The sequence below is a fragment of the Triticum aestivum genome, chromosome 5B (assembly GCF_018294505.1).
Source record: "Triticum aestivum cultivar Chinese Spring chromosome 5B, IWGSC CS RefSeq v2.1, whole genome shotgun sequence".
NCBI classification, from domain to species: domain Eukaryota; kingdom Viridiplantae; phylum Streptophyta; class Magnoliopsida; order Poales; family Poaceae; genus Triticum; species Triticum aestivum.
Genome location: NC_057807.1, coordinates 9,262,463 through 9,285,092, shown reverse-complemented (window position 1 = coordinate 9,285,092; position 22,630 = coordinate 9,262,463). Strand labels below are relative to the sequence as shown.

General features: G+C 46.2%; 1 protein-coding gene across 3 annotated transcripts; it reads left to right on the top strand.

Annotated features, from left to right (window-relative positions):
• Positions 1 to 10,235: 10,235 nt before the first annotated feature.
• LOC123110092 (glycosyltransferase BC10) lies at positions 10,236 to 14,594 on the top strand. 3 transcript variants are annotated; one of them, XM_044530525.1, is made up of 3 exons: positions 10,236 to 10,527; positions 12,643 to 13,245; positions 13,786 to 14,594. In XM_044530525.1, exons 2-3 carry the CDS (start codon positions 12,649 to 12,651, stop codon positions 14,434 to 14,436), a joined length of 1,248 nt encoding a protein of 415 aa, XP_044386460.1. In that variant the 5' UTR covers positions 10,236 to 10,527; positions 12,643 to 12,648; the 3' UTR covers positions 14,437 to 14,594. The 3 variants fall into 3 exon arrangements, with proteins under 3 accessions (XP_044386460.1, XP_044386458.1, XP_044386459.1); XM_044530523.1 differs by lacking the exon at positions 10,236 to 10,527 and adding an exon at positions 11,601 to 11,989; XM_044530524.1 differs by lacking the exon at positions 10,236 to 10,527 and adding an exon at positions 12,050 to 12,503.
• The last annotated feature ends 8,036 nt before the right edge of the window (positions 14,595 to 22,630 follow it).

Sequence of the window (22,630 nt, the reverse complement as noted above, 5' to 3'; positions counted from 1 at the left end):
AACATTGTATCTGGATCTCGTTTGATACGAGATGGCTACTCATTTAAATCCGAGAATAATGGTTGTTCTATTTATATGAGATATGTTTTATGGTCATGCTCCGATGGTCAATGGTTTATTCTTAATGAATCTCGAATGTAATGTTACACATATTCATAGCGTGAATACCAAAAGATGTAAAGTTGATAACGATAGTCCCACATACTTGTGGCACTGCCGCCTTGGTCACATTGGTGTCAAGCGCATGAAGAAGCTCCATGCTGATGGACTTTTAGAGTCTCTTGATTATGAATCATTTGACACATGCGAACCATGCCTCATGGGCAAAATGACCAAGACTCCGTTCTCCGGAACAATGGAGTGAGCAACCAACTTGTTAGAAATCATACATACCGATGTGTGCGGTCCAATGAGTGTTGAGGCTCGCGGAGGATATCGTTATGTTCTCACTCTCACAGATGACTTGAGTAGATATGGGTATGTCTACTTGATGAAACACAAGTTTGAGACCTTTGAAAAGTTCAAGGAATTTCAGAATAAAGTAGAGAATCAACGTGACCGAAAGATAAAATTCTTACGATCGGATCGTGGAGGAGAATATTTAAGTCACGAATTTGGTACACACTTAAGAAAATGTGGAATCATTTCACAACTCACGCCGCCTGGAACACCTCAGCGAAATGGTGTGTCCGAACATCGTAATCGCACTCTATTGGATATAGTGCGGTCTATGATGTCTCTTACCAATTTACCGCTATCATTTTGGGGATACACTCTAGATACAGCTACATTCACTTTAAATAGGGCACCGTCTAAATCCGTTGAGACGACACCGTATGAATTATGGTTTGGGAAGAAACCTAAGCTGTCGTTTCTAAAAGTTTGGGGATGCGATGCTTATGTCAAGAAACTTCAACCTGAAAAGCTCGAACCCAAGTCGGAAAAATGCGTCTTCATAGGATACCCTAAAGAAACCATTGGGTATACCTTCTACTTAAGATCCGAGGGCAAGATCTTTGTTGCCAAGAACGGATCCTTTCTGGAAAAAGAGTTTCTCTCGAAAGAAGTAAGTGGGAGGAAAGTAGAACTCGATGAAGTACTACCTCTTGAACGGGAAAGTAGTGCAGCTCAAGAAAATGTTCCTGTGATGCCTACACCAACTGAAGAGGAAAATAATGATGATGATCAAGGTACTTCGGATCAAGTTGCTACTGAACTTCGTAGGTCCACAAGGACACGTTCCGCACCAGAGTGGTACGGCAACCCTGTCCTGGAAATCATGTTGTTAGACAATGGTGAACCTTCGAACTATGAAGAAGCGATGGCGGGCCCAGATTCCAACAAATGGCTAGAAGCCATGAAATCCGAGATAGAATCCATGTATGAAAACAAAGTATGGACTTTGACTGACTTGCCCGATGATCGGCGAGCGATAGAAAACAAATGGATCTTTAAGAAGAAGACGGACGCGGATGGTAATGTCACCATCTATAAAGCTCGACTTGTCGCTAAGGGTTATCGGCAAGTTCAAGGGATTGACTACGATGAGACTTTCTCTCCCGTAGCGAAGCTTAAGTCCGTCCGAATCATGTTAGCAACTGCCGCATACTATGATTATGAGATATGGCAGATGGACGTCAAAACGGCATTCCTTAACGGGCATCTTAAGGAAGAACTGTATATGATGCAGCCGGAGGGTTTTGTCGATCCTAAGAATGCTAACAAAGTATGCAAGCTCCAACGATCCATTTATGGGCTGGTGCAAGCATCTCGGAGTTGGAACATTCGCTTTGATGAAATGATCAAAGCGTTTGGGTTTATGCAGACTTATGGAGAAGCCTGCGTTTACAAGAAAGTGAGTGGGAGCTCTGTAGCATTTCTCATATTATATGTAGATTAGCATTTCTCATATTATATGTAGATGACATACTTTTGATGGGAAATAATATAGAATTCTTGGACAGTATTAAGGCCTACTTGAATAAGTGTTTTTCAATGAAGGATCTTGGAGAAGCTGCTTACATATTAGGCATCAAGATCTATAGGGATAGATCAAGACGCCTCATAGGTCTTTCACAAAGCACATACCTTGATAAGATTTTGAAGAAGTTCAAAATGGATCAGTCCAAGAAAGGGTTCTTGCCTGTATTGCAAGGTGTGAGATTGAGCTCGGCTCAATGCCCGACCACGGCAAAAGATAAAGAAGAGATGAGCGTCATCCCCTATGCCTCAGCCATAGGATCTATTATGTATGCCATGCTGTGTACCAGACCTGATGTAAACCTTGCCGTAAGTTTGGTAGGAAGGTACCAAAGTAATCCCGGCAAGGAACACTGGACAGCAGTCAAGAATATCCTGAAGTACCTGAAAAGGACAAAGGACATGTTTCTCGTTTATGGAGGTGACGAAGAGCTCGTCGTGATGGGTTACGTCGACGCTAGCTTCGACACAGATCTGGATGACTCTAAGTCACAAACCAGATACGTGTATATGTTGAATGGTGGAGCAGTAAGCTGGTGCAGCTGCAAGCAAAGCGTCGTGGCGGGATCTACATGTGAAGCGGAGTACATGGCAGCCTTGGAGGCAGCGCATGAAGCTATTTGGGTGAAGGAGTTCATCACCGACCTAGGAGTCATACCCAATGCGTCGGGGCCGATCAAACTCTTCTGTGACAACACTGGAGCTATTGCCCTTGCCAAGGAGCCCAAGTTTCACAAGAAGACCAGGCACATCAAGCGTCGTTTCAACTCCATCCGAGAAAATGTTCAAGATGGAGACATAGATATTTGCAAAGTACATACGGATCTGAATGTCGCAGATCCGTTGACTAAACCTCTCTCGCGAGCAAAACATGATCAACACTAGAACTCTATGGGTGTTCGATTCATCACAATGTAACTAGATTATTGACTCTAGTGCAAGTGGGAGACTGTTGGAAATATGCCCTAGAGGCAATAATAAAAGGGTTATTATTATATTTCCTTGTTCACGATAATTGTCTTTTATTCATGCTATAACTGTATTATCTGGAAATTGTAATACACGTGTGAATACATAGACCATAACGTGTCCCTAGTGAGCCTCTAGTTGACTAGCTCGTTGGTCGACAGATAGTCATGGTTTCTGACTATGGACATTAGATGTCATTGACAATGGGATCACATCATTAGGAGAATGATGTGATGGATGAGACCCAATCCTAAGCATAGCACAAGATCGTAGAGTTCGTTTTGCTAGAGCTTTTCCAATGTCAAGTATCTCTTCCTTAGACCATGAGATCGTGTAACTCCCGGATACCGTAAGAGTGCTTTGGGTGTACCAAACGTCACAACGTAACTGGGTGACTATAAAGGTGCACTACAGGTATCTCCGAAAGTGTCTGTTGGGTTGACACGGATTGAGACTGGGATTTGTCATGTGCTTGGAGAAGCCCTGCCGGAGTGCTATTGTTCCACCACCACCACGCCGTTGTGCTGCTGCTGGAGCCATCATCATCAACCTCTCCTTCCCCCTTGCTGGATCAAGAAGGAGGAGACGTCACACGCTCCGTACGTGTGTTGAACGCGGAGGTGCCGTCCGTTCGGCGCTAGGATCTCCGGTGATCTGAATCACGGCGAGTACGACTCCATCATCACCGCTCCCTCTAACGCTTCCGTACGCGATCTACAAGTGGTATGTAGATGCAAACTCACTCCCTTGACTTGTTGCTTAGATGAACTCATAGATGGATCTTGGTGAAACCGTAGGAAAAAATTTAATTTTCTGCAACGTTCCCCAACAGCTGATGCATAAGATGGGCTTCGCTGCCGGTTGGGTTAGTTTGATCATGAAGTGTGTAAGATATGTTTCCTACCGTGTCAAGTTTAACCGAACACCGACCGAGGTTGTCCTTCCCCAGAGAGGCTTGCGGCAAGGTGACTCATTATCGCCATATTTGTTCATCCTTTGTGCGGAAGCTTTCTCCATCTTGCTGCAGCGAGCTGAGCTAGATCGCTCCATTGAGGGGGTTCAGATCTGTCCAGGGGCTCCTAGTATCAACCATCTTTTCTTCGCGGACGATTCCTTGATTATTATGAAGGCTACCAGTGAAAGTGCAACTCGACTGCAAGAGATTCTGGATGTCTACGAAAAACAGCCTGGCCAGAAAATCAATAGGGACAAGTCCTCCGCTTTCTTCAGCAAGAAAACGAGCAATCATAACAAGCAACAAGTTCTGCAGGTCCTTGGTATCTGTACTGAAACACAAAATGAGCGCTATCTTGGTCTATCGGTACATCTAGGAGCAGCAAAAAGTAAGGAGTTCGAGTACATCAAGGAAAGCATCTGGAGGAGAATCCAGGGTTGGATTGAGAAACTCTTGTCCAAGATGGGGAAGGAGACTCTGATAAAAGCCGTGGCGCAAGCCATCGCAACCTATGCAATGTCCTGTTTTGACCTAACCAAGAGCCTGTGCGAAGAAATTAGCTCAATGATTTGTCGTTACTGGTGGAGTCAGCAAGGCGGACTGCATAAGTGTCACTGGATCGGGTGGGAAAGACTCACGAAGGTGAAGAAGGACGATGGGCTGGGTTTCCGCGACCTTCATATCTTTAACATGGCCATGCTCGCTCGTCAAAGCTGGAGGTTGATCCAAAACCTGGAATCGCTATGCGCGGTGGTGTTGAAGGCGAAGTACCACCCTGATTGCTCAATTCTAGAGGCCGGTGAGCATAGGGGTATGTCCTACACCTGCCGCAACATTCTTTGAGGCCGCGACCTGCTTAAGGAGGGCATTGTTTGGCGAATTAGGGATGGCATTCAAGTAAACTGTTGGATGGATCCATGGCTGCCGAGGGGGGTGACAAGGAGACCTGTTGCTCACCAAGGGAGGTCCATTGTTTCGAAGGTGTATGAGTTGATCAATCCAATTACTGAAAACTGGGATGAAGAGCTTCTGAGGGAGCTATTTACCCAGAACGATGCTCGGATTATTCTGGCCATACCATTGAAATCGGACATGGAAGATGCAGTCTCTTGGCATTTTGACAAGAAGGTTTTTTTTCCAGTGAAGTCTGCCTACCAACTGGGAGTGAACCTGAAGGAAGCTAATAAGCAACAAAACTCTGGTCCCTCCAGTGAGCAAGGTAAGTCCCTGGACAAGTGGCAGCATATTTGGAAGCTTCAACTCCCCGGTAAGGTTCACATGTTCCTGTGGAGACTAACACACAACAGCCTGCCTACTCTGCTCAATATCAAAAGGAAACACATTGAGCTAGATACTAGATGTCCCAAGTGCCAGAGGCTGGACGAAGATGGTGGTCATTTGTTCTTGAAATGTAAAAAAGTGAAGGCGATTTGGAGGGAACAAAATTTGGAGGATGTTCGTGTGGCGTTATGTGAGTGGCCTGATGCTTTTGATGTTATGAGGCATATATATTTGCTCGCTTCCGACTGGTGGACGACAAGGAATAAAACTTACGCGGGCGAAAAGCAGCGATCGGCGGGTGAGGTCAGTGCTTTCATCACCAAACACCTGATGGATTTTGCGTGTCTGCAAACCAAATCTCCTCCTACATCTACAGTCAAATATTCATGGACGCCTCCAGCTGCAGGACTCATAAAAATAAACACGGATGCGGCGTTTCATGAAGAGTCTTAAGCAGAGGCATGGGGTTTTGTTGCACGCGATGAGCATGGCTCTTTTCTGGTGGCGGCGGCTGGCAAGATGCAACATGTGCGCAGCCCTCTTCAGGCCGAGATGATTGCGCGTATGAAAGCAATTGAGGGCGTTTCTGAATTAGGGGCACAACGCATTGTCTTTGAATCTGACTGCCTGAATATGGTCACGGCGCTGAAAGGGCGAGCCTATGATGCTGCGGAGCTTGGAGTCTTGTTCAGAGAGGCTAGGAGCTTGTGTCGCTCTTCCTTTGAATTCTCAGATTTTCTCTTTTGCCACCGGGAATGTAATATGGTTGCACATGCTTTGGCGATGTATGCTTGGGGCGCTCTGGACCCTCTATTCATGTGGGCAACTGATGCTCCAGACTTTGTATCAGGGTTGGTGATCTCCGATATGGGGCACCATGATTAAGTGGAATACACCTGTTATTCCTTTAAAAAAACAATCAAACATGCATAGCCCTCTTTTCCAAGTCAACCAATTAGCCAAACAAAGCATCTTTTTGACCAAACCAAGTCGTCGGTGGCAGTCCACCTCATTCCATCCAGTCTCACAACAAGAAAAATAATCGGAGGAGGAGGAGAGGGGTCAGCTGAGCACTCAGCACACGGTTTTGATCGCTTTGACTCGAGCCAGCCAACAGGGTATGCACGGGCTGGGCTAGCATACTTGAGCACTCGCGGCCCAAGTAGCAAACAATACATCCATGCCACACAGGGTACATAGTGCTAACATTTCAGTTTTTTTTTCTTTGATGGATGCACTATGGCATTTTTTTGTTTGTTTGCGAATGAAGTTTAGAAATAATGAGATGGTAGACCAAAAGGGAAATTCAAGTGTATCCTTCCAAGCTAGGAAAAGTAGAAAACCGTGGTCTCGTGGCTCTCTAGCGATGTGGCTCTCTACACGAACTTGACACTCAATGAACAAACATCAGTTGATGCTATGCAATCTGGTGTCAAGTTATCTCCTTCACACGGTGAGAATTGATTGACCAATACAACAGCAGAGAAGCTTGCCGCCAATGGCCGGCGCGGCTATTTAAGCCGGTCGGCGTCACCTCGCGCGGCAACATGGGACTAAAATTTGGATGCATCGATGAGTGAGGAAGGATTTTCTGTGGCTGCAGATGGGACCGCTACGACCTGCAGCAGGGTCGGCTGACGCGCCCGGGCGTTCCATATCTGCACCATATTTGGACTGGATATGAGCAGTACCAATCAATCGTGCGTCTGAGTCCCGTTTGGGCCAAATTTTTGTGGCCGGTCAGTGATTGAACCGTACGGGCGTTTGAGGCGAGTTTGGGGTGCCCGGCTGTAGAGGCTCTAAGAGCATGTATAGATCATTAATCCTTGTTATACTCCCTCCGTCTAGAAATACTTGTCATCAAAATGGATGATGTATCTAAATGTATTTTAGTTCTATATACATTCATTTTCATCCATTTTGATGACAAGTAATTCGGGACGGAGGGAGTATAACCTAAGAATGCTGAACCCTAAACACCCCTGCTATTTGCCGTCTAAAAATCACTTATAATCAAAGACCTATAGCCATACAGTTTTTCTTTTTCAAGTGATCCGATTAAGCAAACGAAGCATCTTTTTGACCAGCAGAAAAACAGTCTACTAAGCATTCGTCGAAAAGAAAGAGGAAATCTCCGTCACAGCTGCTTGTTGGACGCATCGACGAGGGCACACCGCGCACGTACCTGGACCTATCTAGCTAGCCCAATTGGAGCGGCGTACACGAGGTGGCTGGTGCCATCGCCAATGCCAATCCTATATATCCGGCGGCCTCAGATCACATGCGTCATCGTCGCCGCCTAGATCAATCTCCTCTTCTTCAATTCAGAAAGACCGATCTCTTCTTCTTGTTCCTATCTATATATCTATCTATCTATAAATCTGCAACGAGGCTGGCTCTCGTTTTCTATCCATCAGCAAACAAGGGGTACGGATGGGACAGTAAACTGCTCCAACGTACTCCCTCCGTTCCGAATTACTTGTCTTGCATTTGTCTAGATACAGATTTATCTAGACTTATTTTAGTGCTAGATACATCCGTATCTAGACAAATTCAAGACAAGTACTCCCTCCGTTCCGAATTACTTGTCGCACTTATGGATGTATCTAGATGTATTTTAGTTCTAGATACATCCATTTCAGCGACGAGTAATTTGGAACGAAGGGAGTACTACGTACACAGCGAGTACGTACGTCTCTCGAGTCAATTTTTTTTACATGACTAGCAGTGCCATTGCCCATGCGCGCGTACGTACGTCCTGCATGGGACTAGGACTGTGTCCAAGCAAGCAAGAGAAGCGAGCTTGCACTGGGGGCTGCCCGCCACCACGTATAAATTACGTCAGTCAGCCAGTCAAACTTGTACGCACGAACGACAGGAGCGATTCAATGGGAATATGCACGTAAATTCTCTCACAGTCCCAGTCCTCGGTCCTCCCTCCTGTGATGAGACTTGGACTTGTGGAGCTGGTGCCAATTTCTTACTAGTAAATAATAATTATATATATATATATACATATGTTCTTCCTCCGTTCTTAAATATAACTAGCAAAAGAGCCCGTGCGTTGCAACGGGGTAACAAAATCATGTTTCGTCACTTATCACAATTGCTCCGTCTCGTCATTGTCATCAACCTATTCATCCTTCCGTCCTTTTGCAAGTTTCTTTCCGCTCTTTTGCAAGTTTTATTATGTACACGGCCTTGTGGCTTTCAGGGTAAATACCTGTATCGAGTTTTTGGGGAAGCTGCCTAAAAATATCTAAGTTTTGGAGGAAGCTTCAGAAAACCTTTGTGTTGTAATTTCTTTCTTGTGAAAATTGTTTTGTCCGCGAGAACCGAGGTCGAGATTGGTCGTGCTGAGCCGTAAGGTTCAAAACCTTCTATTCCGTGTCTATCGCGTGCGCGGGCGAGAGGTTGTTGCTACTGAAGGTGGAGTGGCGTGAAAGATCGGGCCGCAACAATAGTTCGGATCTCGCCGTCGAGGTTCGGTCCTCTCGTCACCTGCCAATGTAATTCCTGGCCTCATTTTAGCGTAGTGTCAGCATTACCGGTCATGTCTTTTTTTAATACCAGATCAAACATGCTTCCCTTCCCTTTTTCAGGTCAACCAATCAGACAAACAAAGCGTCTTTTTGACTAATAATAAGGAAAATAAGAGGGAAGTGAGTGTAGTTGTCGGTGGCAGTCCACCTCATTTCTTGGTCTGACAAGAAACAAGAGTGGATTTATACGAGAATGAGGATGTAGTTGAGGTTGTGTTCCTCGACTGCTCCGTCTCCGGCCAGCGGTGTAGCACTCTGGAAACGTACGTGCGCAGAGTACAAATTCTACAAGCAGTCGCCGTATACAACAGCCAGGCAGCCAGCCGGTCAACGAAGCGCTGCAGAACGTCGATGTATGCCGTCACAAATCTTGTTGCACTTGCTGTCCACGCCGCGTTCGTCGACCATTTTTTTTTTTTTTTGGTTTTGTGCATGCATAAAAACACGCGTTGTCTCTCTATCTCTGTCGGTCGACATGTCAACCTGCATGTGGGCCCCACCCGCCTTTGCATGGAGCAACGCACGGAGCGACCACTCATCAACTGGTAACTGAAGCCCAAGAAGGTAAACTGAAGCATCTTGCGCCTTGTGTGGCCTCCGGAGCCCTCCGTCTTTCTTCAAATCACAGACTGCTGCTATTACTAGCACGTATTGTTATTTCCCCCCTTAAACAACATCTTTTCTTCTACCTTGCACTATAAACCACATTGAAGCCCAACATATCACAAACCCTCGAGCACCAGACACATGGTTTCCGTGCGTGTGCTACCGCTAGGTTTGATTTGGTGTTTAAAACAAGCCTTTCACCTCCGGTCACGCTTCTGTCTCCCACCTTTGGTTGGTTGTTCTGGTGCCGGGAGGCGAGCGCCGCGCAAGAGAATGCACATCTATGTGTTGGTTGTGTTGTGTTGGTTTTGATGTCATGCCTTTAGAATTTTACGTCCGGCAATGATGTTGCTATACATGACGGTGAAAAGCGGCAACACAACAAATAAGAGTCGTCTGGGTCCGAACCATCCGTTGTGGGAGCAGCAACCACATAGTGCAATGATTTTGTTCCTTCTCTTACCATGGACCAAGTAGCTATGGCGACGGCACTATGTTCCGTCCGAAGAAGTGATGAAGATGAGGAGTGTTGAATCGATCAATTTTTATTTTATTTTTTTTGTCTATGACGACGACGAAAATTATGAAATATACACCAAGTTTTATATAAAATTAGCACGCGGCGTTTTGTTGGGCAATGCTGGGGAAATCATGGGTTAGATGCCAAAACCAAACATACCATCCATCTCTTCTTATACTATCCTCAATCGTCTGAACGATTGGCTCTTGTAGCCGTATGCATCGTTCTGATGCAGAGGCCGGGAAATCCCTCCTTTTCGAAAAAAAAGAAAACGGAAAAACAAAAAAAAGAGGACCAGAACGGCAAAGGCTAAAGTCCCGGGGGGGCATCGAAAAGGGAAACCGCCAGCCAACAGGAGGATGCTCCCTCCATTCATGGCTCTCTGCTGCTCCCCTGCTCCTAGTACTCTCTTTTGTTCTCCTCCCTCCCTCCAAATTTTCCAATTTCTTTCTTTAGCACATGGGAGAGGTGGATAGGATTGGATAGGAGGATCTTACCAACACAACACACTACCTGCGTCAGTCAGTTAATCAGTTTGTTTGTTGCTTCTGCCTGATTGATTGATTTGTTTCGGACAAGACGACACCTCCTCACCTCTGCCTGCTGCTGCCGGAAGCTCCTCCCCCAGCCGGGTGCAAGCTGAAGCAAATCCAAGCAGCGCCGATCATCCAAAGGTCTCCAACTCATCCTTCTCCATGAACTAATTCAGGAGCGTGTATCCCCTCGATTAATTCCCGGAGATTGAAACCATCCTTATTATCAGCAGTACATATCTTCCTTCCTTATTCTTAGGCAGTGTATAACTATAGTATTTATGACTTTCCTCTTTTGTTTTACAGTATTTTATTACTACTGTCGATTGTGTTCTTGGCTGGGTACATAGTAAAAGACTGCAGCGAATTGATCTTCTTTATGCGTTTCGTTCCCTGCGTGCCAAGGAAGGCATCAAATCTCCATCCCCCTCCCCATCCTTGGCCAGTTACAATTACAAAACACTTCCCTCAGAATCCTCGCCGTCGCCGCCTCTTTCCTTCCTTCCTTTCTTCCTCCGGCTAAGATTTGATTTGATCGACTAGTGGTAACCGCCGCCGCCCGTATGCATCCCCACTTCATTCCGAATTGAATTTTAGTTACATGTTTGATCAATCCATCCATCCATCCATCCATCCATCCACAACATGAGCGACGAGGAGCTGCTCTGGGCGGTGTCCTTCGAGCCGCGCGCGCAGCCGCACCGGCGGGGGAGGACGCCGAGGAAGGTGACCTTTGGTCGGTAGTTTTGGTGATGGAAGGCAAGCGCAATAGAATGTACATCCATGTGTTGCTTGTGCTGGTTTTGATACCATGCCCTTAGAATTTTATATGTCCGGCAATGGTGTCGCGATATACGGCAGTGAAAGCGACAACACAATAACGGAGTGCGACGATTTTGTTCCTTGTCTCGTTATGGATCAAGTAGCTAGCGATGGCAACGACACTATGCTCCATCGGAAGAACGGTGAAGAAGAGGACCGTTGAGTCGACCGTGACTGTGGCGAGAACATAACCCTATCAATTTTTATTCTTTTGGCTATGACGATGAAAATTACGGAACATACACCAACATTTTTGAAATGTTAGCACATTTTTTTTTGGCAATGCTGGGGAAATCATGGGTTAGCAAAAGCTTTGGGCCAAAACCAAACCGAAACATACCGTCCATCGCTTCTTATACTATCATCAGTCGTGTGAAGAACGATTGGCTCTTGTCATGAAACGGAAAAACAAGAGAAGAGGACCAGAACGGTAAAAGCCAATGTTCCAAGGGGGCAGCACGGAAAAAAACTTGCATCGAAAAGGGAAACCGCCAGCCAACAGGATGATGCTCCCTCCCTCCGATGGCTCTCTGCTCTCCCCTGCCTCCTCCCTCCAATTTTCCAATTTCTTTAGCACATCGGAGAGGTGGATCGGATCATAGGCAGGAGGATCTTACCAACACAACACCTGCGTCAGTTAATCAGTTTGCTTGATTGACTGATCTGGGTTGGACAAGAGCAAGACGACACCACCTCACCTCCGCCTGCTGCAACCCGATCGAAGCTCCCCCACCTGTGCAAGCTGAAGCAAATCCAACCAGCGTCGATCATCCATCCAAAGGTCTCGACCTTAACCTTCTCCATCAACTACTAATTCAGATTCAGGAGTGTGTGCATCCCCTCGATTAATTCCGGGAGATTGAAACCTTAATCATCAGCAGTAGTAGTACATATCTTCCTTCCTTATTCTTAGGCAGTGTATAACTACTCCCTCCGTTTGGAATTACTCGTCGAAGAAATGAATGTATCTGGATGTATTTTAGTTGTAGATACATTCATTTTTGTGACAAGTAATTCCGAACGGAGGGAGTAGTATTTATGGCTTTCCTCTTCTGTTCAACAGTATTTTATTAGTAGTGTAGTATTTCTGTCGATTGTGTTCTTGGCTGGGTGCAGCGAATTGATCTTCTTCTTTATGCGTTTCGTTTCCTGCGTGCCCTCCTTGTCAAGGAAGGCATCAAAATCCCCCTCCTCCTTGGCCAGTTACAGTTACAAAACATTTCCCTCACAATCCTCGCCCCTCGCCGGCTCTTCCCTTTCTTCCTCCGGCCAAGATTTGATTTGATCCAGTAGCGGTAACCGCCGCTGCTGCCCGTACCCATCCCCACTTCATTCCGAATTGAATTTTAGCTACATGTTTGATCCATCCATCCATCCATCCACCACGGTCTGAAGAATCTCTGCTTTTTTGGTTTCGTTTCTCTTCTCGATCAGGGCGGCATGCCGGGAGGAGGAGGAGGAGCAGCAGCGGTCGTCGTGGTGGGGGAAGGCAAGGACGGGCACGCGGCGCCGGCGAGGGCGGCGCCCAGGAGCTTCCCGCCGAAGCTCCTCAGGCCGGCGCTGCTCTCCGCGGTGCTCGCCACGGCCTTCCTCGCCGCCGCCCTGCTCATCTTCTTCGGCGGCGCCTCCTCCTACTACCGCCTCCCCAGGCTCGCCGTGCCGGACGCCCTGCTCCCCGCGCCCCCGGCGTGCGACCACCAGAAGCAGGGCGGGGCGCCGGGGCGGTGGTGGGCGCGGCCGCCGGCGAGGAGCGCGTGGCACAACATGAGCGACGAGGAGCTGCTCTGGGCGGCGTCCTTCGAGCCGCGCGCGCAGCCGCACCGGCGGGGGAGGACGCCGAGGAAGGTGGCCTTCTTGTTCCTCACCCGCGGCCCGCTGCCGCTGGCGCCGCTCTGGGAGCGCTTCTTCAACGGCACCGGCACCGGGGGCGCGAAAGGAGGCAGGGAGCTCTTCTCCGTGTACGTGCACACCACGCCGGGGTACCGCCTCGACGTCCCGCCGTCGTCGCCGTTCCACCGCCGGCAGGTGCCCAGCAAGGTACGCACGCCACGCCACGGCACCTTCCTTTCCGGCAGTTGCCATCAAATTTCGCCACTTTCGCCGTCGGCCGTTTGGATGGTTCCTCCGGCCACCGTCCGATCAGCATCGCGCGGCCCGGATCACGAGATCCAAGCGTGCGACGTGGCCTCTTTGGTCCTCTCTGGTTTCAACGACGACACCTAGACAAATGACGAGTGTGACACGATCGATCACGACTTCACGAGTGGAGAAAGAGACGCTGAAAGTGATGACCATCATGGCACGGCATGGCCTCATGGAGGAGCAGTACCCAAAAGTCTTCTCTTATCAATCAAAGATGCCATGGCCAATAATCTTCTTCCTTCATGAAAAAATAAATATCTTCTTCACATGACTTTCTACAACCTGGATTTTTGATTCTGGTAGTAATAAAGCTAGCATTCTCACCACCACTATAATCTGTACTGTATCCCCAATTGACTTTCCACAATGTGCATTCCTATTTTCTTATTTCGAAATGCAAAAAAGATGTAATTCATTTTTGGTGCATTGTTGCAGCCGACGCGGTGGGGCAACGTGAATGTCGTGGACGCGGAGCGGCGGCTGCTAGCCAACGCGCTCCTCGACCTCAGCAACGAGCGCTTCGTGCTCGTCTCCGAGTCCTGCATCCCGCTCTACCCGCTCCCGGTGGTGCATGCCTACCTGACCCGCTCTCGGCACAGCTTCGTCGGCGCCTTCGATGACCCGAGCCCGCACGGCCGGGGCCGGTACCGCGTCGGGCTGGCCCCGGACGTGACTCTCTCCCAGTGGCGCAAGGGCGCGCAGTGGTTCGAGATGGACCGGCGCCTCGCCGTGTTCGTGATTGCCGACGAGCGGTACTACCCACGTTTTCGGACCGAGTGTCGGGCACCGTGCTATGTGGACGAGCACTACCTTCCCACCGTGCTCTCCATCGAGGCTCCGGAGCGCATCGCCAACCGGAGCATCACCTTGGTCGACTGGTCCCGCGGCGGCGCCCACCCGGCCACCTTCGGCGCCGCCGACGTGACTGAGGACTTCCTGGGGACGCTGGTGGGGAAGAAGGGGAATGCTGAGCGGTGCATGTACAACGGGCAGCCGGTCGAGGTGTGCTTCCTCTTTGCGAGGAAGTTCGCCCCTGCCGCTTTGCCGCAGTTGCTCAGCCTTTCCTCCAAGATCCTTGGGTACTAGCTATGCCTTTTACTAAATCGATTTTGGTCTTTTTATGTATAGCTCATACTCACTGGAGTGGAATAGAGGAATACAATTCTTTTTTTCATGTGTCACAAAGAACAAAAGGATGAATGATCGAGTGGGTGGTTTTTCTTGACCATTCATATTTCTGATTCCTTAGGGCTCCTTTGATTCAAAGGAATTTCATAGAATTTCTGAAGGATTGAAATTCTTAGGATTTTTTTCTATGTTGGCCATTTGAATCATAGGATTGGATCGCATAGGAGTTTTTCCTATGAAAATATTTTGTACTACATTTCATAGGAAATCTAACATCTACTCGAACCTCCTTTTACAATTCCTTCGTTTTTATTGTGGCATCAAACACTCATTGCTAATCTTATAGAATTCAAGTGGGCATTGCCACTCTAAACCTATACTTTTCCTACTCCTACGTTTTCAAAATTCTACGAATCAAAGAGGCCCTTAGAGTTTCCTTTTTGAATCAATACCTTAGAGCACATATCTATATCTATACATACTACTAAAGGGAATGAGTATTCTTGGTCCGTCACATATATTTGCTGAAAAGTCCCTATACTTTTTAAGAATTAACTCGCAATCTAGGAAAACAAATCATTCCCGAAGTTTGTCTGCCCACGGGTGGGCTACACGCTCAGCTTCTTCACATGGGCCAAATTGGGCCGCCTTTGCTATTGTTTTGTCAACAGCAAGCAGCGAAAAATATGTATACTTATGAAAGGTTCGAACTCCAGACCTCAACTTTAACCCAATAGTACCAACCAACTCACCTAGCCTATGATTTGTGCCAAAAGAAAGGTCGTTTCCTAATTTAATAGTCTCACCTCGCTGTTTTGTGCCAAATTTCACCCATTTTTATATCTCCATGAATTGCCTAGAAAATAAGCAAGCCGCCCAAAAATAAAGTCTGTAAAATGTGTCTTTGCCTGCACTTTAAAGAGAGACCAAATAAAGGAAGGGGGCATTATGCTAATTTAAGTGTCGGCACAAAGCAAAGGAATGAGCGCTCCAGGTTTATTAGGCCCCCTTTTATTTTGCACCAAAGTTTGCCCATGAATTTGAACTTATTAAATATGTATTATATTTCATAATAATTATACCATGGAAAACCTCTCCGAAATACAAATCCATCAATCTAGTTTTTATAGCATATCATTTATATATTTTTAGTCAAATAGATGGTTAAATTTGGGCCCAAAATATAAGGGGTCTAATAAACCCGGATGGAGGGAGTACTAATTTGAATGACATGATTGTGGGTTGCATTGTTCCTAATCTAAAAGACTCGTGGAATGGCGCTTATTTATTATGGCCTTGAAACACAGGAATTAAATCTGGAAATAAAGGTAATTGTGGGCAACAAAGGCATTATATCTCCCGTGAGCTAGGAAAATAAAATTGTAGTTATCCTTACGACCCTATATATATAAAAGTTGATGTTTAGGACACGCGCGGTTTTTCTTTTTGAGCAAGATGAGCAGGGTATTTAACAAAGGACACTAATGGGCGCCAATCCTATTCGGGGACCTCCTATTTAAGCGTCGCAGAAGCGAACTGGCACTCACACGCAACACCTAGTGGGCCGGTCCATGAACGCTCATCGCACCGAAGTATTGTAGCGCGAAAACCCATAAAAACTGGCTGTCACGGGGAATCGAACTAAGGTCGCAACATTCCTGAAAGAGGTTGGCTACCACCGTACCATCTCTGCTAGTGACTAAGTGCAACGTGCATGCTTTAATAACATTTGTAGGCATGCTATTTGAATCAAACTCGCATATTCAAAAAAAATTATTAAAATTTTAAAAAAGTTCACTAATTTAAGCAAAAGTACAATAATTAAAAAATTTATAGTGAGTTTTAAAAAAGTTCATCGATTTTGAAAAGTTATAGTGAGTTTGGAAAAAGGCCCTCAATTTTGGAAAAAACTACATCTATTTTTCAAAAAATCACACATTTAGAAAAAGTTCATCAATTTGAAAAGAAGTTCACAACATTGAAAAAAGTTTAAGATTTTGAAAAGGTTCATTGGTTTTGACAAAAGTTCATAAATGTTGGAAAAAAGTCCATCGATTTTGAAAAAAGTTTAAAAATGTTCATTGATTTTGAAAACAATCATCGGTTCTAAAACAATCGGCCAATAGAATATTTTCCATCGATTTAGGAAAAAAGTTCACAAAAAACTAGAAAAGTTCATCACTTTTAAAAAAAAGTTCATCCAATTTGATAACAATTATGCAATTTAGAAATTTCTTAATGAACTTGAATAATAATTCATCAATTTTGAAAAAAGCTTACAAATTTGAAAACTAAACCTCTTATTAAAGAAAACATAAAAATGAAAAACAAAAACAAATAAAAAATGTCCATAAAATGAATAGCGAGCCCGAAAAAACCCTGTGAACTGAAGAAAGAAAGAAAAAAAGAGAAAAAAAAGCAAATGTACATGAGAGGGTAAGATAGCCTAGTGGTTGCTGCAGTACCCTTAGAAAATAGAGCTTGTGAGTTCGAACCCGACGATCGCACCAGTTCTGATTTTTAAAAGAGGGTAAAAAGAAGGTATATGGGCGGCCCAAAGCGGAGCGACGGTGTACGCAATAGGAATAGGAATAGGAATTGCCCTTATTCGGTGCCTATGGTTACACGCAAATTTGCAAACCGGCGCACACCCTGTTTCCTGCTATTGTTTCTCTTGGCCTGGGCCATATATGAACAAACGTTTCTGAGAAGCTCCCAACAGGTTTAGGGAAGCCTCTTAGTTTTGGTTTTTAGGCCTGGTTTTTGTCCAGTTTTTCATTCTTTTCTTTTCTTTATTTGTTTTTCTTTTCTTTTTTATTTCATATTCAAATGCATTAAAAATTCCCAATTTGTGGACTTCTCATTTTTGTGAACTTTTATTAATTTAGATTAATATTTTCCTCAAAATCAATAAAAAATATATTCAAACTTGTTAATTTTTTCTCAAATTCATGAATTTTCTTCCAAATTATATTTTTTTAAATACTGATGAACTTTTTTTGAACTTCTGAACTATTTTTCAAAATCAATGATTTTTTAAATTAGTGTTCTTCTTTCAAAATTTGATGAAATTAATTTTTAAAATTGATTATTTTTTCAAATCCTCGATTTTCCTAAATCCATGGAATTTTGTAAAATTTGAGATTTTTTTGGAATTTATTTTTGATTTTGCTAACTTTTTTTTAGATTTTTCGCTTTTTGTAAAGTCAACGGTTGGCCGGTCAAGTAGTGAACCATGGCGCATGAGTTGTTTGTTTGATTTTTAGGGAAGTCAGTGATTTTTAGTTTTTTTTTTGGCGGTAGCGATCGTTTTTCTTTTCTTTTTTGCGATTGTTTGGTGAGCGAGCGAGCTGTCCAGCACGCTGGTGATCGTGTGAGCGCCGGATCGTTAATTGGCGGAAAGAGCGCCAATTAGGAGCTCCCTCTTGCTTGCCAGCCTGTTTTGTTGGAGTTGATCAGGTTGAGTCAAATCCATTCTTTCTTTTTCCTCAGAATGAGGTTGATTGCCACTGATGACTTGAATGCATTTTCTTTTCTTTTCTTTTCCTTAGTCGAAAAATACGTCTTTAGTTTTTTCTTGACTGAATAAAAGATGCTTTGTTAGTTTGAAGGGTTGACTCGGAAAAGAGAAACATTTGGTGGGAGCACCCTAGGGCGGAGGGAGACGAAGAATTAAACATCCAAGGTCATTTTTTCTGTTAAATTCTCGGCCGTTTGTCCGCGTGGCAATCCAGGCCTACGTGGCTCAGCCAATCCTGCCGGTAACAACTTACTAAGAATTGTTTGCAATAATAATAATAATTAGGACTCCGTTTTGCATTACAGAACTTTTACTTATGTGACTGGATTGAGAATGCATGAATTGATCTATTGAGTTGGTAGCTTTTGCTTGACCTTGCAAGTTTGATTGATCACCAAAATGGTGCGCGACTAGGTTATGCCAGGTGGCGGACCTTGTCTTTCATGGAGTGTGATTATTGAGTTATGTGTTCTACAAACCATATTCAAATTGCTTGTCATCATTAATATTCAGGATTACTTTAACTGTTTAGAGATTACCTGATTTGTGGAATCATACACACATTTTTGTGGAAAGGAATTATTATTTTCTTGATTATACTTAGGTTTTCCATGATTAAGGAAGTTGTGTCGATTATCATTGCAATAGAATATACTTTGTATCTATATTGGCAATCGAAAGAAACTAGATAATATATTAGGTTACAACACTAATAACGACACAAGAGATTAGACGAAATTAGGCATGGTCATGACGTATTGCTCACATGTGTGTGTTTAAGGGACTACAGTTAGAATGCTTTCAAAGATGAACTATATCATGGTTGTGGTTTTATCTGGACTTTATCTGAAAACTAGTTCTTATATGTATAAGAGATGAACTCTTTGAAAAAACCAGTCTAACAAGATGATCCTTTAAAAATGACCATCCCCATAAATACTTTGTATTATTTCATTTTAATGAATAGATAACGATGTTGCTATGTTAACCCCTAAAAATATCAGTAATCAACATCATTTGCCTCCTTAGTTTGGTGGCCTTTATCCTTACCCTTTTTACGGTAAAAAACATCCAATCTATTCATCTTCAATCATGAGAGTACAATGAACATCAAAAATAATGAAAATTTCATCCAGATCCATAGACCAACCATCGATACCTTGCCGGCGGTGACAGCAACCTCTGTCTCCATCTCCATGCCGTGCTCCGGTGCTTCAGTAGCGCCGGCGTCGCCACTCCCTCCGATGGGGCGCTTCAGCGGCATCCTCATACACTAACGGCTTTGAGGACCGAGAGCGGCGTCGAGGATGCAAGCGGAGAGAGAGGATTGTGTGCGTGGCAAGGATGGGGGGTGATGGAGTCCTGGATTAAGGGGTCCTCGAACGGCCGGACTATGTAGCATGGGCCGGACTGTTGGGCCGTGAAGATACAAGATAGAAGACTCTCTCCCATGTCCGGATGGGACTCTCCTTGGCGTGGAAGGCAAGCTTGGCGCCCGGATATGAAGATTCCTTTCTCTGTAACCGATTTTATACAACCCTAGTCCCCTTCGGTGTCTATATAAACCGAAGGGCTTAGTCCGTAGAGGCAATCATAATCATACATGCTAGACTTCTAGGGTTTTAGCCATTACGATCTCGTGGTAGATCAACTCTTGTAATACTCATATTCATCAAGATCAATTAAGCAGGAAGTAGGGTATTACCTCCATAGAGAGGGCCCGAACCTAGGTAAACATCGTGTCCCCCGCCTCATGTTACCATCAAACTTAGACACACAGTTCGGGACCTCCTACCCGAGATCCACCGGTTTTGACACCGACATTGGTGCTTTCATTGAGAGTTCCGCTGCATCGTCACCAAAAGGTTTGATGGCACCGTCAATCATCTATAACCATGCAGTCCAGGGGGAGGTTTTCCTCCCCGAACAGATCTTTGTTCGGCGGCTTCGCTCTACGGGCCAACTCGCTTGGCCATCTAGTGCAGATTGACAGCTACGCCCCTGGCCATCAGATCAGGTTTGGAAGCTTGAGTTACGTTGCCGATATCCGCGAAGACTTGATCTTCGACGGATTCGAGCCCATGGCAGCCGCTCCCCGCCACCATGATGAACATGACCTAAATCTATCATCGGACCGTGCCCAGGAGATAGCGCCTGTAACTGCTCTGGCCCTGGATCCGGAGCAGATTGCGCCGTCCGAGGACGGGAAGCTCAACCCCGTCGTAGAAGCCGCAAACTCAGCGGCGTTAGAGCCGCACGCAGATCCAACCTCGAGCGGGGCCTGTGTCACCGGAACCTCGGATTCGTCTCAGGCCATAGGTTCCGAACCGCGTGCATCCGTGCCCATCGAACCTGATCAGGCACCGACCGTTGAATTCAACTCCGCGGACATCTTCCGGCACTCACCTTTATGCGATGTGCTAAACTCATTAAAAGCCCTCTCCTTATCAGGGGACTCTCACCCGAATTATATCCGGTTTGGATTGGAAGCTGATGATGGAGAATTCCGCTTCCCACCCACCACCCACTTCATAGCCACTGTCAAAGACTTAACCGACATGCTCGATTACGGCTCCGAAGACATCGACGGTATGGACGGCGATGCCGGAGAGGAGCAGGCACAAAAACCACCGTTTATAGGGCGCTGGACAGCCACCTCCTCGTATGACGTATACATGATGGATACACCCAAAGAGAACAACAGCGACAATGAAAATGATACACTCGAGGATAAGCCTCCTGAGATACAGCCAAAGCACCGACATCAGCGGCGCCGCTCTAAACCACGTCGTGGAAAAAACAGAAATACCGGCGCAGGAGAAAATAATACTCCGGACGATGTCGAAGACAACAAACACCCCGTTGAGCCAACTTCCGAACATGATGAACGGGAGGATGGGCGAGTCAGCCCTAATGAACAGGCCATTAACGAAGACTCGTAGGACAGTAACTACCTTCCTCTCTCTGAGGACGAGGTGAGCCTCGGCAACGAGGATTTTATCATGCGTGAGGAACCTCTCAAGTAGGAGCTCTTTAAGCGCTAGCTAATAGCCACTACAAGGAGCCTGAAAAAGAAGCAGATACAATAGATGGACTAATGTCCTAGCAGTCGAAGAATATGGCCTCGAGCGCCCAACCAAAAGTTACCCGAAGCGCAAATTGTTACCCCAATTCGATGACAAGGCGCCGGAGCCCGTCCTACCAGCGCATAATGCGGCTGACCGACCACCACGTGGCCGGGACAAAGCGACAACTCAAGCTGAACACCAGCCCGTACCACCTCGCGGTAAGGGCAGAGACATAACAGCTCGGGGTCATACATATGACCTGCGGCAGGACCTAGACAACAGAGCAGGTCAGACCAGATCGATCTATAGATCACGGGGACGTGCCCGGATGCGCAACTACGGCCATCTAGCCGAACGTGACAAGCACAACCATGCCTGGGCCAAGCACCGCAGACGAACTCCATCCGAGCTACGTCGCGACATGGCCCGACATAGAGGCGCCACACCCCCCCCGTTTGCTTCACTGATGAAGTAATGGAACACGAATCCCCGAAAGGGTTTAAACCCATGAATATCGAATCATACGATGGAAGAACAAACCCCGCAGTATGGATTGAAGATTTCCGCCTCCATATCCACATGGCCCGTGGTGATGACCTCCACGCCATCAAATACCTCCCACTAAAACCAAAGGGGCCAGCGCGGCACTGGCTGAACAGCCTCCCTGAGAACTCCATCGACAACTGGGAAGACTTGGAAGACGCCTTTCGCAATAACTTCCAAGGTACATATGTTCGGCCTCCGGACGCTGCTGACTTAAGTCACATCATCCAACAGCCCGGTGAGTCTGCCAAGAAGCTCTGGACTAGGTTCTTAATCAAAAAGAACCAAATTATCGATTGTCCGGACGCCGAAGCCCTCGCGGCCTTCAAACATAGCGTCAGATATGAGTGGCTCGCCCGCCACCTCGGTCAAGAAAAACCAAGATCCATGGCTGCCCTTACCACTCCGATGACCCATTTTTGCATGGGAGAAGACAACTGGCTCACTCATAGAAGCAACATCACCGTTTATCCGGGTACTTCCGAAGTTCGAGACGGCAACGACAAACCACGACACAATAAACACAAGCGTCGCAATAACAATGAAGGAACGCAAGACATGGCGATCAATGCCGGATTCAGTGGTTCCAAACCCGGTCAACGAAAAAAGCCATTCGAAGCAAACAGAGGCGGACCATCCAATTTAGACAAGATACTGGATCGGCCCTGCCAGATTCATGGTTCCCCTGTTAAACCAGCCAATCATACCAACAGGAGTTGTTGGGTTTTTAAACAAGTCGGCAAGCTTAATGCCGAACACAAGGTGAAGGGGCCGCGCAGTGATAGAGATGACAAAGAGACTCACCAACCGAACACCGGGGGTCAGAAGCAATTCCCCCCAAAGTAAAGACAGTGAACATGGTATACGTGACGCACATCCCTACAGGGGACTGCAAGCGCGTACTACGGGACGCCAGCGTCATAGAGCCAGCCGCCCCAAAATTAAGCCAATGGGCGGCCCGCCCGATCACTTTTGATCGCAAGGACCACCCAACCAGTATCCTTCACGAAGGTCTGGCAGC

What these genes read in the sequence shown, in the direction of transcription:
- LOC123110092 (XM_044530525.1), top strand. Translation starts at nt 12,649, where the DNA reads ATGCCGGGAGGAGGAGGAGGAGCAGCAGCGGTCGTCGTGGTGGGGGAA. An exon ending in GCCGGCAGGTGCCCAGCAAG is followed by an intron (nt 13,246 to 13,785) that starts GTACGCACGCCA and finishes GCATTGTTGCAG; the next exon opens with CCGACGCGGTGGGGCAACGT.